The sequence below is a fragment of the Bombina bombina genome, chromosome 4, assembly GCF_027579735.1.
Source record: "Bombina bombina isolate aBomBom1 chromosome 4, aBomBom1.pri, whole genome shotgun sequence".
Classification (NCBI taxonomy): Eukaryota; Metazoa; Chordata; class Amphibia; order Anura; family Bombinatoridae; genus Bombina; species Bombina bombina.
Window position 1 is genome coordinate 252,191,220 of NC_069502.1, and position 15,548 is coordinate 252,206,767.

Sequence of the window (15,548 nt, forward strand, 5' to 3'; positions counted from 1 at the left end):
AGCAAGAACAACCCAGGTTGTTCACCAAAAATGGTCCGGCTTCTAAACTTACATTATTGTTTTTTAAATAAAAATACCAAGAGAATAAATAAAATTTGATAATAGGAGTAAATTAGAGAGTTGCTTAAAATTGCATGCTCTATCTGAATCACGAAAGAAAAAATTTGGGTTCAGTGTCTTAACTTTTTTGCAAATCGCGCTGCTGATTGAATCAGCGGCAGATTAACCACATAGCATTACAGCGTAGCTTGTGTTAAATGACCTGCTCTAATGGGCTATACAATATAATGGCCCTTTAATTCAAAATCCTGTACAAATACTGCTGAATGTATAAGAGTGTAATATAAAATGTTGTAGTTTTAAAAACTTTGCAGTGTACTTTCATTATCTATTGCCCCTTTTTCTTAGTTTAACTATAAAAAGAGGACAATTTAGGACATATATAAAACAGGCAATAAAAGGCTGTATGGAACATAGGATTGTTAATGTAATTATGTAACAGGGTTTTCAAACAGCCTTGTTTACACAGCCTTTTTATTGCATGCGTATCTCTTTTTGTCCTCATCAGGACATATAAATAAATGGCGTGCCCATTATTATTTATAGAGAGTAAAGTACTTTATAGAACCTAAACTTTTACACTTATATCTTCATTATTTAAAAATGCATTTCTAAATATCAGGTAGTTTGTCTGTTTTTTTTCTCCAGAGATTATAATTAAAAAATCCTTCTGCCTACGAGTACCAAATTGTCACACTCAAAATGATTTGCCACATTTATCAGATATTTATTGAACAGTAGCTTATTTCTGTTATAAAATGTGCTTTATTACCTTTGTATCCTTTGTTAATGGGATATAAAGCATAAACATTTTCTTTTGTGATTCAGACAGAACATACAATTTTAAAGTTTCCAATTTACTACTTTATTATTAAATTTAGTTTTTTTCCATTTGTGTGTTAGAGATACCTAGGTAGGCATCTGAAGCACTACATGGCAGGGAAAAACATAATTTATGTAAGAACTTACCTGATAAATTAATTTATTTCATATTAGCAAGAGTCCATGAGCTAGTGACGTATGGGATATACAGGGGCAAAGTTTCCCAAACCTTAAAATGCCTATAAATACACCCCTCACCACACCCACAATTCAGTTTAACGAATAGCCAAGCAGTGGGGTGATAAAGAAAGGAGCGAAAGCATAAAAAAAATAAGGAATTGGAATAATTGTGCTTTATACAAAAAAATCATAACCACCACAAAAAGGGTGGGCCTCGTGGACTCTTGCTAATATGAAAGAAATGAATTTATCAGGTAAGTTCTTACATAAATTATGTTTTCTTTCATGTAATTAGCAAGAGTCCATGAGCTAGTGACGTATGGGATAGCTGATACCCAAGATGTGGAACTTCCACGCAAGAGTCACTAGAGAGGGAGGGATAAAATAAAGACAGCCAATTCCGCTGAAAAATTAATCCACTACCCAAATCAAGAAGTTTCAATTTTTATAATGAAAAAAAAAATGAAATTATAAGCAGAAGAATCAAACTGAAACAGCTGCCTAAAGTACCATTCTACCAAAACTGCTTCTAAAGAAGAGAAAACATCAAAATGGTAGAAAAAATATGCAAAGAAGACCAAGTCATTGCTTTGCAAATCTGATCAACAGAAGCTTCATTCTTAAAAAGCCCAGGAAGTAGAAACTTACCTAGTAGAATGAGCCGTAATCCTCTGAGGCGGGAATCCACCCGACCCCAAATAAGCATGATGAATCAAAAGTTTAACCAAGATGCCAAATAAATGGCAGAAGCCTTTTTACCTTCCTAAAACCAGAAAAGATAACAAATAGACTAGAAGTCTGTCTGAAATCTGAATAGCTTCAACATAGGATTTCAAAACTCTTATCATATCCAAAGAATGTAAGAATCTTACCAAAGAAGTCTTAGGAAAAGACAATAATTCCTCCCTAAGGTTGTTAGAATTTACAACTTTAGGTAAGAATTGAAATGAGGACAGCAAAAACCACCTTATCCTGATGAAAAAATCAGAAAAAGGAGATTCACAAGAAAGAACAGATAATTCAAAAACTGTTCTAGCTGAAGAGATGTCTAAAAAGAACAACACTTTCCATGAAAGTAATTAATGTCCAGAGCAAGCATATGCTCAAATAGAAGAGCCTGTAAAGCCTTCAGAACCAAATTAAGACTCTAAGGAGGAGAAATTGGCTTAATGACAGGTTTGATACGAACCAAAGCCTGAACAAAATGATGAATATCAGGAAGTAATACTGCCTTATCCTGAAGAAAAATCAGAAAAGGAGATTCACAAGAAAGCAGATAACTCAGAAACTCTTCTAGCAGAATAGATAGCCAAAAGGAACAATACTTTCCAAGAAAGTAATTTAATGTCCAGAGAATGCATAGGTTAAAACGGAGGAGCCTGTAAAGCCCTCAGAACCAAATTAAGACTCCAAGGAGGAGAGATTGACTTAATGACAGGCTTGATACGAACCAAAGCCTGTACAAAACAATGAATATCAGGATGATTAGCAATCTTTCTGTGAAAAAAGAACAGAAAGAGTAGAGATTTGTCCTTATCCAAACCAACCTGAAGAAATTGTAAAATTCTAGGAATTCTAAAAGAATGCCAAGAGAATTTATGAGAAAAAACACCATGAAATGAAAGTCTTCCAAACTCGATAATAAATCTTTCTAGAGACAGATTTACGAGCCTGAAACATAGTATTAATCAATGAGTCAGAGAAACCTCTATGACTAAAAATCAAGCGTTCAATCTCCATCCCTTCAAATTTAATGATTTGAGATCCTGATGGAAAAATGGGCCTTGAGAAAGAAGGTCTGGTCTTAACGAAAGTGTCCAAGGTTGGCAACTGGCCATCCGAATGAGATTCGCATACCAAAACCTGAGAGGCCATGCTGGAGCCACCAGCAGTACAAACAAACGCTCCATTAGAATTTTGGAAATCACTTTTGGAAGAAGAACTAGAGGCGGAAAGATATAGGCAAAATGATAATTCCAAGGAAATGTCAATGCATACACTACTTCCGCCTGAGGATCCCCAGACCTGAATAGGCCCCTGGGAAATTCTTTATTCAGATGAGATGCTAACAGATCTATTTCTGGAAACCCTCACATCTGAAAAATTGAAAAACATATCTGGGTAAGAGAGACCATTCTCCCGGATGTAAAGCTTGATTAACAGAGATAATCCGCTTCCCAAATGTCTATACCTGGGAAAAAGACCACAGAATTTAGATAGGAGCTGGATTTAGCCCAAGCAATTATCTGAGATACTTCTGTCACAGCCTAAGGACTGATAGTCCCACCCTGATGATTGACATATACCACAGTTGTGAGATTGTCTGAAAAACAATAAACGTCTCTTCTTCAAAAGAAACTAACTGAAGAACTCTGAGAATGCACGGAGTTCTAAAATATCAAATGGTAATCTCGCCTCCTGAGATTTCCAAACCCCTTGTGCTGACAGAGATCCTCAGACAGCCTCCCAACCAAAAAGACTCACATCTGTAGAGATCATGGTCCAGGTTGAAAGAAACGAAGAGACCTGTAGAACAAAATGATGGTGATCTTAACCAACAAATCAAGATAGTTAAACATTAGGATTCGAAGATTTAAAATGTGTAATCCTAGAATCCCTGCACCATTATTCAGTATAAAAAAACTGGAAAGGTTTTCTATGAAAATGAGCAAAGGAAATTGAATCCAATGCTGCAGCCATAAGACCTAAAACTTCCATGCATATATAGCAACTGAAGGAAATAGAGACTGAATGTACCGACAGACGGAACCCAATAAAATTGTCACTTGTCTGTTAGAGACAAAGACAGTGACACAAACTATCTGGAAACCTAAAAAAAGGTGACCCTTGTGTGAGGAATCAAGAGCTTTTGAAAAAAAGATCCTCTAACTATGTCCTGAAAGAACAAAGTTGAATCAAATGAGATTCCGCAGCCTCAGAAAATAATCTGAATGAAAACAGAAAATGAAGATATGCATTTATTGTATCTAATGAAAACAAATAATGCTATCACTGACCAAAAAAAGGCAGAATAGATTTGAATAAAACCCCAAAACCCAGTTCCTAAAAAATGGAACTGGAAGAAATACCCCAGAAGATTCCAGGTCTGAGCAGCGCTTGAGCCCCAACGGGTGAACAGCCGCGCTTCAACATTACCCAAAATATATAGGACCGAAACACACTTAAAGAAAGTGTTAGCCTTACTGGAATAGCTGGAATATAATAGAGAAAAAAAGACTTCTCACAGACGGTTTTACTCTGAATTTTATTCTGTACCCAAAATCAAATAAATTTGGACCGAATAGAACCAAACAAATTTAAAAAAAAGTCTTAACCTGCCCCTTACCAGCCAAGCTGGAATACGGCACATACATTGCAATTTTAGGGAGCTGATTTTGAACTAAAAAATTTCCAATTAAAAACATGTTACTTGGGAAAGAATTCAGGAATTCGTTCCTTAATAAGAACAACCAAACTAATATAAGCTTAAAGTTTTAGTCTTAGAACTCAATCTTGAAGCCCAGAGTAACAGTTAAGAATTGAATCCAATTATAAACCAAATAATTGATTATCCTAGAAAAAAAGAAATATGGATTTTTAGAAATCACAAAATTCTTCTAGCTAAAACAGCTAAAGACATAAATTAAACCTCATTTGCGAAAATATTCAATAAAATGAAGACACAAATGAAATTATTAGCATGATAGTCCAGTTAAAGGACCAGTCAACACACTGGACTTGCATAATCAACAAATGCAAAACAACAAGACAAAATGCAACAGCACCTAGTCTAGTAGATTTTGTCCCTTTAACAATGCTAAAATAAATCATAATCTGATACTTGATCTTAAAGTAAACAGAAAAATGAAGCAATTGCAACATCATCCAAATAAATCACAGGTCCAAGAAAAGTACCTGAAAATAAATAATTTTCCTTAAATAAGATACAACCATCTAAAGGAAAATAAATACTATTTTGCTATAGAAACAATAGCATAATTAGCAGGAGTAGAGATAGCCCCATTAAATTGGAGAACCCTCAAAATTGAAATTAACTGCCGGCGAAGAATATACAGGTGGCCCTCGTTTTACAACGGTTCAATTTACACCGTTTCAGAATAACAACCTTTTTTTCCAGTCATGTGACTGCTATTGAAAAGCATTGAGAAGCAGTGCATTTAATAAAATAGCCAGTAGGTGGAGCTGTCCGCTTGTGTTGTAGCAAATCCAAGCAAGCTGAAATTAATCAGTTTAACCACGCCTGAGCTATCGAGCAGATTTCAAAGGAACAAGATCTTCCGGTCTATAACTCAGATTGGAATGCATAGAAAGAACTGTTTGCAGAAAAATGTAAGTGAAGTCTGTGTTGTGTGATTATTTTATTAGGTTTATAATGCTGTTTAGCAAATGTTTTTGTTCATTTAACTTAGTTTAATTATATATTTTGTGTTGTGTGATTATTTTATTAGGTTTATAATGCTGTTTAGCATTTAAAGTCTTCATTTCTAAGCTTTAAAAATAATGTATTAGGTGTTACTTATGACAATTTTGAGAGGGGCCTGGAACCTATCTCCCTCACTTCCCATTGACTTACATTATAAACTGGGTTTCAATTTACAACGGTTTCGATTTACAACCCTTCCTTCTGGAACCTAACCCCGGCGTAAACTGAGGGCTACCTGTATATATATACTCCACTAAACAAATGCACTCACAGGACTTTCAGGAATGGGAAAGAATGCAAAATAATAAGCTTCTAGAAACCAGAAGCAATAAAAAAGTGAGGTTTAAACAATGTGAGGCAAAAAGTGGAACAAAAAGACGCCCACATTTTTTGGCGCCAAATACAACGCCCATATTTTTGGCGCCAAGTATGACGCCACATCCTCTGATGCCGAAACCGACGCCCACATTTTTTGGCGCAAAAAAATTTCTGAATACGCATGCGTCAAAAAATGACGTTAACAGAATACAACTTCCGGCGTCAACTACGACGCCGGAAATGACAAATTTTTGCGCCAAAAAAGTTTGCGCCAATAATGACGCAATAAAATGAAGCATTTTCTGCCCCCGCGAGCCTAACAGCCTGCAGGGAAAAATAGTCAATTGAAAACTTTCAAGGTAAGAAAAAATATTTATTCATAAGCATTATCCCAAATAATGAAACTGACAGTCTGAATGAAGGAATACTGATTATCCTGAATCATGGCAAATATAAGTTTAAACACATATATTTAGATCTTTACATATAAAGTGCCCAACCATAGCTTAGAGTGTCACAGAAAATAAGACTTACTTACCCCAGGACACTCATCTACATGTTGTAGAAAGCCAAACCAGTACTGAAACGAGAATCAGTAGAGGTAATGGTATATATATAAGAGTATATCGTCGATCTGAAAAGGGAGGTAAGAGATGAATCTCTACGACCGATAACAGAGAACCTATGAAATAGACCCCGTAGAAGGAGATCATTGAATTCAAATAGGCAATACTCTCCTCACATCCCTCTGACATTCACTGCACGCTGAGAGGAAAACCGGGCTCCAACCTGCTGCGGAGCGCATATCAACGTAGAATCTAGCACAAACTTACTTCACCACCTCCATAGGAGGCAAAGTTTGTAAAACTGAATTGTGGGTGTGGTGAGGGGTGTATTTATAGGCATTTTGAGGTTTGGGAAACTTTGCCCCTCCTGGTAGGAATGTATATCCCATACGTCACTAGCTCATGGACTCTTGCTAATTACATGAAAGAAAGAGCTGCCATCTAGTGCTCTTGCAAATGCATTCTAGCAAAAACAGCTGCCATATAGTCCTGCAGAAATGAGCAGGCTCCTGAGCATACGTCCCTGCTTTTCAACAAAAGGTACAAAGAAGATGGAAGTAATTAGAAAGTTGTTTAAAATCATATTCTCTATCAGAATCATGAAAGAAAAATTTGTGTTCGCTAAAACAAAAAATGGTTTCATATCCCTTTTAAAGACTAAACCTAGGGTGCATACATGTGTTTTTAGTATTGTGTGGGGACAGTGTTGGCAACAAGGTATAACATTGCTACAAATATTGTTGCAAACACAGCTACATTGGAGTGCTAAACCCACTTTTAACCCCTTAATGACAACTGACGTACCAGGTACGTCCATTGTCACTGAGAGTGCTGGAAGCGATCGCAATCGCTTCCAGCAGCTCTCAGGGTATTGCAGTGATGCCTCGATATTGAGGCATCCTGCAATACCCTTTAAAAAGCATCCAATGCAGAGAGAGCCACTCTGTGGCCCTCTCTGCACCGGTAGTGATGGAGCCGTTCGTTGGTGGGTGGGAGCTTACAAGGGAGGAGGGTGGGCGGCCCATCGATACCCGGCATCCGGTTCCTACAAGTGCATTGTGCACGCCGGATGCCGGGAGCGTGCGGAGGGGGGGCCTGCATGTGTGTGTGCGCGCGCGCAGCAAACACTGCCACCAATGAGTTCTGTTAAGAGGGAGGGGGGGCAGCAAACTTTAAAAAAAAAAATAAAATAATAGGATCTGGTAGGGTTAGGGGGGTGGGGGTACTGGGGGGGGGGCAGCTACACTACAGAAAAAATGAAAAAACAACTAAAAAAAAAAAAAAAAACACACTTTATTTTTTGGGGAAAACTGGGTACTGGCAGCTGCCAGTACCCAAGATGGTGGCAAATAGGTAGGTGGGGAGGGTTAGAGAGGTGTTTGGGGGGGATCAGGGAGGTTGGGGGTTAAGGCAGGGGTCCATCACAGCTGAATAATTAAAAAAAAAAAAAACAACAACAAAAAAAACACCTTTTATTTTAGTACTGGCAGACTTTCTGCCAGTACTTAAGATGGCGGGGACAATTGTGGGGTGGGGGAGGGAAGAGAGCTGTCTGGGAGGGATCAGGGGGTGGGATGTGTCAGGTGGGAGGCTAATCTCTACACTAAAGCTAAAATTAACCCTGCAAGCTCTCTACAAGCTACCTAATTAACCCCTTCACTGCTGGGCATAATACAAGTGTGGTGCGCAGCAGCATTTAGCGGCCTCCTAATTGCCAAAAAGCAACGCCAAAGCCATATAAGTCTGCTATTTCTGAACAAAGAGGATCCCAGAGAAGCATTTACAACCATTTGTGCCATAATTGCACAAGCTGTTTGTAAATAATTTAAGTGAGAAACCTAAAATTGTGAAAAATGTCACTTTTTTTTTTTATTTGCTCGCATTTGGCGGTGAAATGGTGGCATGAAATATACCAAAATGGGCCTAGATCAATACTTTGGGTTGTCTACTACACTACACTAAAGCTAAAATTAACCCTTCAAGGTCCCTACAAGATCCCTAATTAACCCCTTCACTGCTGGGCATAATACACGTGTGGTGCGCAGCTGCATTTAGCGGCCTTCTAATTACCAAAAAGCAACGCCAAAGCCATATAGGTCTGCTATTTCTGAACAAAGGGGATCCCAGAGAAGCATTTACAACCATTTGTGCCATAATTGCACAAGTTGTTTGTAAATAATTTCAGTGAGAAACCTAAAGTTTGTGACAAAAAAAATTGTTCACTTTTTCACAAATTTTATTTGCTCGCATTTGGCAGTGAAATGGTGGCATGAAATATACCAAAATTGGCATAAATCGATACTTTGGGTTGTCTTCTAAAAAAAAAATATATACATGTCAGGGGATATTCAGGTATTCCTGACAGATATCAGTGTTCCAATGTAACTAGCGCTAATTTTGAAAAAAAGTGGTTTGGAAATAGCAAAGTTCTACTTGTACTTATTGCCCTATAACTTGCAAAAAAAGCAAACAACATGTAACCAGTGGGTATTTCTAAACTCAGGACAAAATTTAGAAACTATTTAGCACGGGTGTTTTTTGGTGATTGTAGATGTGTAACAGATTTTGGAGGTCAAAGTTAGAAAAAGTGTGTTTTTTTCCATTTTTTCCTCATATTTTATATATTTTTTATATTAAATTATAAGATATGAGGAAAAATGGTATCTTTAGAAAGTCCATTTAATGGCGAGAAAAACGGTATATAATATGTGTGGGTACAGTAAATGAGTAAGAGGAAAATTACAGCTAAACACAAACACTGCAGAAATGTAAAAATAGCCATTGTCATTAAGGGTTAGAAAACTGAAAAATGGTCCGGTCATTAAGGGGTTAAGGGTACCAAGAAAATGAAGCAAATTTTACTATTTACTATAGAAGAAAATGTGATTTTTTTATGTAATTGCATCCTGTATCTAAACCATGAAAGTTTAATTTTAACTTTACTGTCCCTTTTAATAAATATTACTTCTTATATAAGTGGACTAATATATTTTTCCCCTTTGACTGGACTAATATTTCCCATCACTATGATATGAGTAACATATTTAGCAATTATTTTGCTTCTTTGATAGGATTAGGGCTACCAAAAACCTATTAGATTGAGAAATAATAGAGTAAAAATAAAATGCTCTATTTCAGTAGATCATTTTATTTAAAAAAAAGTTATTTTAAAGGCAATGTGTTAAACAGCTGAGGAGCAAATGACAAACATAACATTAACCTTTTAATGCCGTTACGGCATTGTATTCTGTCTGGTTATAAATGGCTTACTAGAGTCTGCAACCAATGACTGGAATATAACTGTCTGCTATATGTGAATAAAGCCTACAATATTCAGAATTACATTACATTACAGGAAAGGAGAACAAAATATCTAATAAGTATATTGCAAAGTTGTTTTACTACATGCAATTTTACAATTTATATTAATATCTTGAGTTGTTTAATTTCCCTTTAAATACAAAGTAAACTAAGGGAGTTTGATAATGAAATGCTCTACATAGATATTAAATGTCCCTTTAAGGATCTCCCAAAATTAGAATTGGTTTAAAAGCATTTTAATAGACTTGTATTGCCATTTACATTTTTAATCAAACATCCCTCTGTCACCTCTTATAATAACTACTAATGATGGATATGTATATTTATAGAGAATTCAGTCATTCTAAGGAGTCAAGTAACTTCTTGGCACCTTTCCAGCACTATATATTCTAGCAGATCTCCCAGTACTCACTGTTCTTGCGTGACGTCATATCCTGTCTGAGCCAGGAAAGGAGAGAGTATGGCAGGTGTAGTTAATTCAGGTACAACCTTGTGTTCTCTCGCAAATCATTATTTCTAATTAATACGTTAAACTGCACGATAGACAGTGTGTTGGTCTCTATATTGCTTGTGCAGCACGTTCATTTCTTGCTTATGTATTTATATGTTAGTCTCACGTGTAATTAGTGAGTTTGCCCACTTCTGACCCATAAAGTCAAATTACTGAAACTCGGAGAACTACTGAGCATTTGTGGCTCAGATATGACAGGAGTCAGACATGCTCTCAGGCTGTATGATTGGATTGTAAACTATTGGGTAGCAATAGTAATCAGTGCTGCATGTTGGTCTAGAAAGTGTGGCTATATGATATTTAGAAAGCAGTAGCACATCATATTGCTTAGTTATTATATCAGCATTACTCGTCACAGCAATGGAGCGTTACCAATTGTTTTCATCATGAGAATGAGATTAGATTTTTATTTTAACCACTAGGGGGCGATATATGACAAGAATTGCGCAGCAGTTAGTTTTTTGTTGTTGTTTTTGTTGGTCCTATCAAACAAATAAACCAGCATAATCTCAACATGCAAAGAGTGGTTAAAATCCAAACTACCTAGCAAATACAGACAATCCTCATATTTAAATTTTGATAAAATCCTTATTAACATTTTAAGCATAGAACATCATCTGCATTTATTGTTTGAGGTTCCAAAACCTTTTGCATTAGCAACGGGAGCACACAAAAAAAAGTTTGGCTTGTAGCAGCTGATTTATATGTGGTCATTGGAGGCCAAGTCTGTTATAGAGAAAAGAAGCAAGTCCCGTTTTTACTTCCATAAGACAAATAAATTCTATAACCAGGAAGGGTGGTGTAGGTTTCCCTTCCTTGTTTGACTCCTAAACAAATATATTATGTGTGGCTACCTCCTAAAAGGGACATTTTTGTTGTTTAAAAAGAATGATAATCCCTTTATTACCCATTCCCCAGTTTTGCATAACCAACACTGTTTATAGAAATACTTTTTACCTCTGTGATTACCTTGTATCTAAGCCTCTGCAAACTGCCCCCTTTTTTCAGTTATTTTGACAGACTTGCATTTTAGCCAATTAGTGCTCACTCCAGCAGTGACTTGCAGTGACGTCAGAGGCTGGTGAGGCAGTGGCAGGATACACCTTCATTCTTTAGATATCCTTTGTTGAAGAAATAGCAATGCACATGGGTGAGCCAATCACGAGGTATCTATGTGCAGCCACCAATCAGCAGCTACTGATCATATTTAGATATGATTTTCAACAAAGGATATTAGATGTAAATTGGAAAGTTATTTAAATTTGCATATGGGTTTCATATGGGTTTCATGTCCCTTTAAATGGTGTCTTGGAAAACTGGTCAACTTAGTAAACATCTGATTTTAGTTTAAAGGATTGTAACAGAAACTCTTGCCAGATAACACAATGCTTGCTCTGATTATGAGATCTAGAAATCCATGCCCATTAAAATATGTTTAAAACATACTTTTTACTTTAATGCTGCAAATTATGCTTATAGATTCTTTCATTACATAAGGGATGAGAGTCAGAGGGGGAGGAAGAGAGACCGAGAGAGAAAGAGACCATGGGGGAGAACAACACATAAGGAGAGAGATGGATAGATAGAGAGAGACACACACAAGGGGGTGGGGGAGAGGGACCACTGCATTTTAAAGTAATAAAACAGCAGAGCTACAGAGAGTTCAGAAAATGAGTCTATAATTTAGTGTGAAGTACAGAGGCAAGCTGCTAAGTTAGTGGGTGTAAAGTTTGAGTAAACAAAATACAAAAACAACCCTGCTGTAAAAGAGTAAACAAACACTAAACCACATTCATTAAATTATCATTTTCACTAGCAGAATCCCTATCAGTAAAATCTTACTTTAATAAGATGTGGGTGAAACACTGCTCTCTGTGCCTCTCTCCTGCTCTGTAAGGATTCAGGAAGTGACAGTGGCACATTCCACTGCACTTAGAGGGGAAGAACAGAACTCTCTTTTTCACTTTAGCAAAGCTGGCAGCTTCACAGGACAGCAACAAAATATATGAAAGTTGTTTTTTTCCGTTTTTGTTTTGTTTTATATGATTTAACATCCAGCCCCAACCCTATGTTCCACTTACTAATGCCTCTCGCTGGATTGGTTCAGCCCAAATAGGACTGCCTCAAATAAGCAGTTAATGGGCCATGCAATGATCTTAACCACTTGCATCCAGTAGATGGCGCAGCATGTTGTGTAATGGTGGGCAGACCTGCTTGTGCCTCTTCATTGCACAACATAGAGCTGTGAGAAAAAAAAATGCTGGGAAAAAAAAATTACAATTTTTTTTTAAAGCCAATAAAAAAAATATATATTTTTGCCCATATGAGAGGTGAAGCACTGCCTCACCTGCCTCTAGTGACTGCACATCACTGCACTCCAGGGTAACTTCACAAGCATGAGCTCAATGTTATCTATATGAAGCACATGAACTAATGCCCTGTAGTGGTCAAAATGCATTCAGATTAGAGACAGTCTTCAAGGTCTAAGAAATTAGCATATGAACCTCCTTAAGTTTAGCTTTCAACTAAGAATACCAAAAGAACAAAGCAAAATTGGTGATAAAGGTAAATTGGAATGTTGTTTAACCCCCTAACGACCAAGGACGTGCCAGGCACGTCCTCCATTGGAGGTCACTTAACGACCAAGGACGTGCGTGCCACGTCCTCTGGGGTTTGAAGCTCTGGAAGCGATCCTGATCTCTTCCAGCAGCTTCTAAGGTATTGCAGTGATGTCTCAATATTGAGGCATCACTGCAATACCTTTTTTGGCACACCGATGCAGAGAGGGCCACTCGATGGTGCCGATTGTTGGTGGGTGGGAGCAGCTGCAGGGAGGCGGGTGGGCGGCCCATCGCTGACAATCTTCCGGCCAGCTGTTGTAAAAGATCGCCGGGTGCGCGCCCTCAATCCGGGCTTAAACTTTTCAAAGTGGTGGGAGAGGGTGGTGGGTGGCAGAGGAGGGGGAAAATCATTTTTACAAAGAGATCTAAGAGGGGGAGCTACACTACAGAACAAATGCTTATTTAAAAAAACAAAAACACATTTAGGTGCAAAGTGGGTACTGGCTGCCAGTACCCAAAATGGTGGGAAATAGTGTGTGTGTGTGTGTGTGTGTGGGGGGAGGGGGTTAGAGAGCTATTTGGGGGGAATCAATGAGGTTGGGGGCTAATGAGAGGTTATGCACCGCAGAATATATGAAAATATATATATTTTTTTTTAAATGGGGAAAAAAGCCTTTTATTTTAGTACTGGCAGACTTTCTGCCAGTACTTAAGACGGTGGGGACAATTCTGGGGTGGGGGAGGGTTGAGAGCTGTTTGAGAGGGATCATGGGGTGGGATGTGTTAGGTGGGAGGCTGATCTCTACACTAAAGCTAAAATTAACCCTTTAAGTTCCCTACAAGCTACCTAATTAACCCCGTCACTGCCAGAGAAGCATTTACAACCATTTGTACCATAATTGCACAAGCTGTTTGTAAGTAATTTCAGTGAGAAACCCAAAGTTAGTGAAAAAGTGAACAATTTTTTATTTGATCAAATTTGGCGGTGAAATGGCATGAAATATATCAAAAGGGGCCTAGATCAATACTTTGTGTTGTCTACTACACTACACTAAAGCTAAAATTAACCCTACACGCTCCCTACAAGCTACCTAATTAACCCCTTCACTGCTGAGTATAATACAAGTGTGGTGCGCAGATGCATTTAGCGGCCTTCTAATTACCAAAAAGTAATGCTACAGCCATAAATGTCTGCTATTTATGAACAAAGGGGATCCCAGAGAAGTATTTGCAACCATTTGTGCCATAATTGTACAAGTTGTAGAAACCTAAAGTTTGTGAAAAAGTCAACAATTTTTTTTTTTTATTTGATCGCATTTGGCGGTGAAATGGTGACATGAAATATACCACAATGGGCCTAAATCAATACTTTGGGATGTCTTCTAAAAAAAAATATATACACGACAAGGGATATTCAGGGATTCCTGACAGATATCAGTGTCCCAATGTAACTGTTGCTAATTTTGAAAAAAAGTGGTTTGGAAATAGCAAAGTGTTACTTGTATTTATGGCCCTATAACTTGCAAAAAAAGCAACGAACATGTAAACATTGGGTATTTCTAAACTCAGGACAAAATTTAGAAACTATTTAGTATGGGTGTTTTTGGTGGATGCAGATGTGTAACAGATTTTGGGGGTCAAAGTTAGAAAAGGTGTGTTTTTTTGTTTTTGTTTTTTTTCATCATATTTTATATTTTTTTTTTATAGTAAATTATAAGATATGATGAAAATAATGGTATCTTTAGAAAGTCCATCTAATTTCGAGAAAAATGGTATATAATATGTGTGGGTACAGTAAATGTGTAAGAGGAAAATTACAGCCAAACACAGCAGAAATGTAAAAATAGCCCTTGTCCTAAACGGACAGAAAATGGAAAAGTGCTGTGGTCACTAAGGGGTTAAAATTACATTCCCTATTCAAATCATGAGTTTTTTTTGGACTTGAATGTCCCTTTATATTAAAATAAAATTGTCATCTACTCCCTCAGGCACCTAAACTCTGTCTGCCCCTCTCTTCTTGCCTAAATCATTCTCTAATCTCTTCAACACTTAGTGGTCCAGTAAACTATTAAAAACTACAGCAAGTTCCTTTTGAAGCCTAGGGGGATTTTTGCATACAGAATTTATTAGTGCAGATTAAGACAGCCTGATTTCACTTTTTTTAAAAAAATTTTCTTCTGTGATGAGAAATCTGCTTCTTTATTTTTGAGCCTTCTAAAATAATAAAATAGTCGATGTTCCCAATCAGATCTAAGATCAATATTCTCATGTCAGCAGTATTGTGAAACCGATGCACTTCAGAGTTTTAGTTTGGGAAACAAAACTCAAAATTAGTACACTGCTCACACACACAAATAAAGGGACATTAGCGCAGGTCTAATGTGTTATAACATGTTATTGCATTATTGCTTGCATACATTTATAAATTTGTCGCCTGCAAACAGGCTGAACATATAAAGTCTGCTCCAGAGCAGCAATAGGCTAATGAGGGCTGAACACATCTGGTGAGCCAATAACAAGGGGCATATGTGTGTAGCCACCAATTAGCAGCTATCTCCCAGTAGTGCATTGCTGCTTTTGAGCTTACCTGTGCTTTTCAACAAATCATACCAAAAGAACAAAGTGTATTTGAAATGTCCCTTTTAGAGTCAGCAGCTGTATAAAGTTTAACAGGCTACTATAGTGCACTGTTTGATGTGAGGGTTATTTGGCCCCAGCACAGTATATATAGTAACACTGCCATGTATTTTATGTTAAATTTAATC

The 15,548-nt window shown here is 37.2% G+C and overlaps 1 protein-coding gene across 2 annotated transcripts in view; it reads left to right on the forward strand.

Annotated features, from left to right (window-relative positions):
* The window catches only part of THAP4 (THAP domain containing 4), an 85,084-nt gene that overhangs the window by 25,282 nt on the left and 44,254 nt on the right, over nt 1-15,548 (forward strand). Inside the window, exon 1 of one of the 2 annotated variants that reach the window (XM_053709887.1) lies at nt 10,099-10,193. The exons of the other annotated variant lie outside the window; for it this stretch is intronic. Within the exon in view, the coding sequence (XP_053565862.1) occupies nt 10,172-10,193 (22 nt within the window). The 5' untranslated portion in view covers nt 10,099-10,171. Of the gene's footprint in view, nt 1-10,098; nt 10,194-15,548 lie in introns of those variants that run through there. 2 annotated transcript variants of the gene reach the window in all.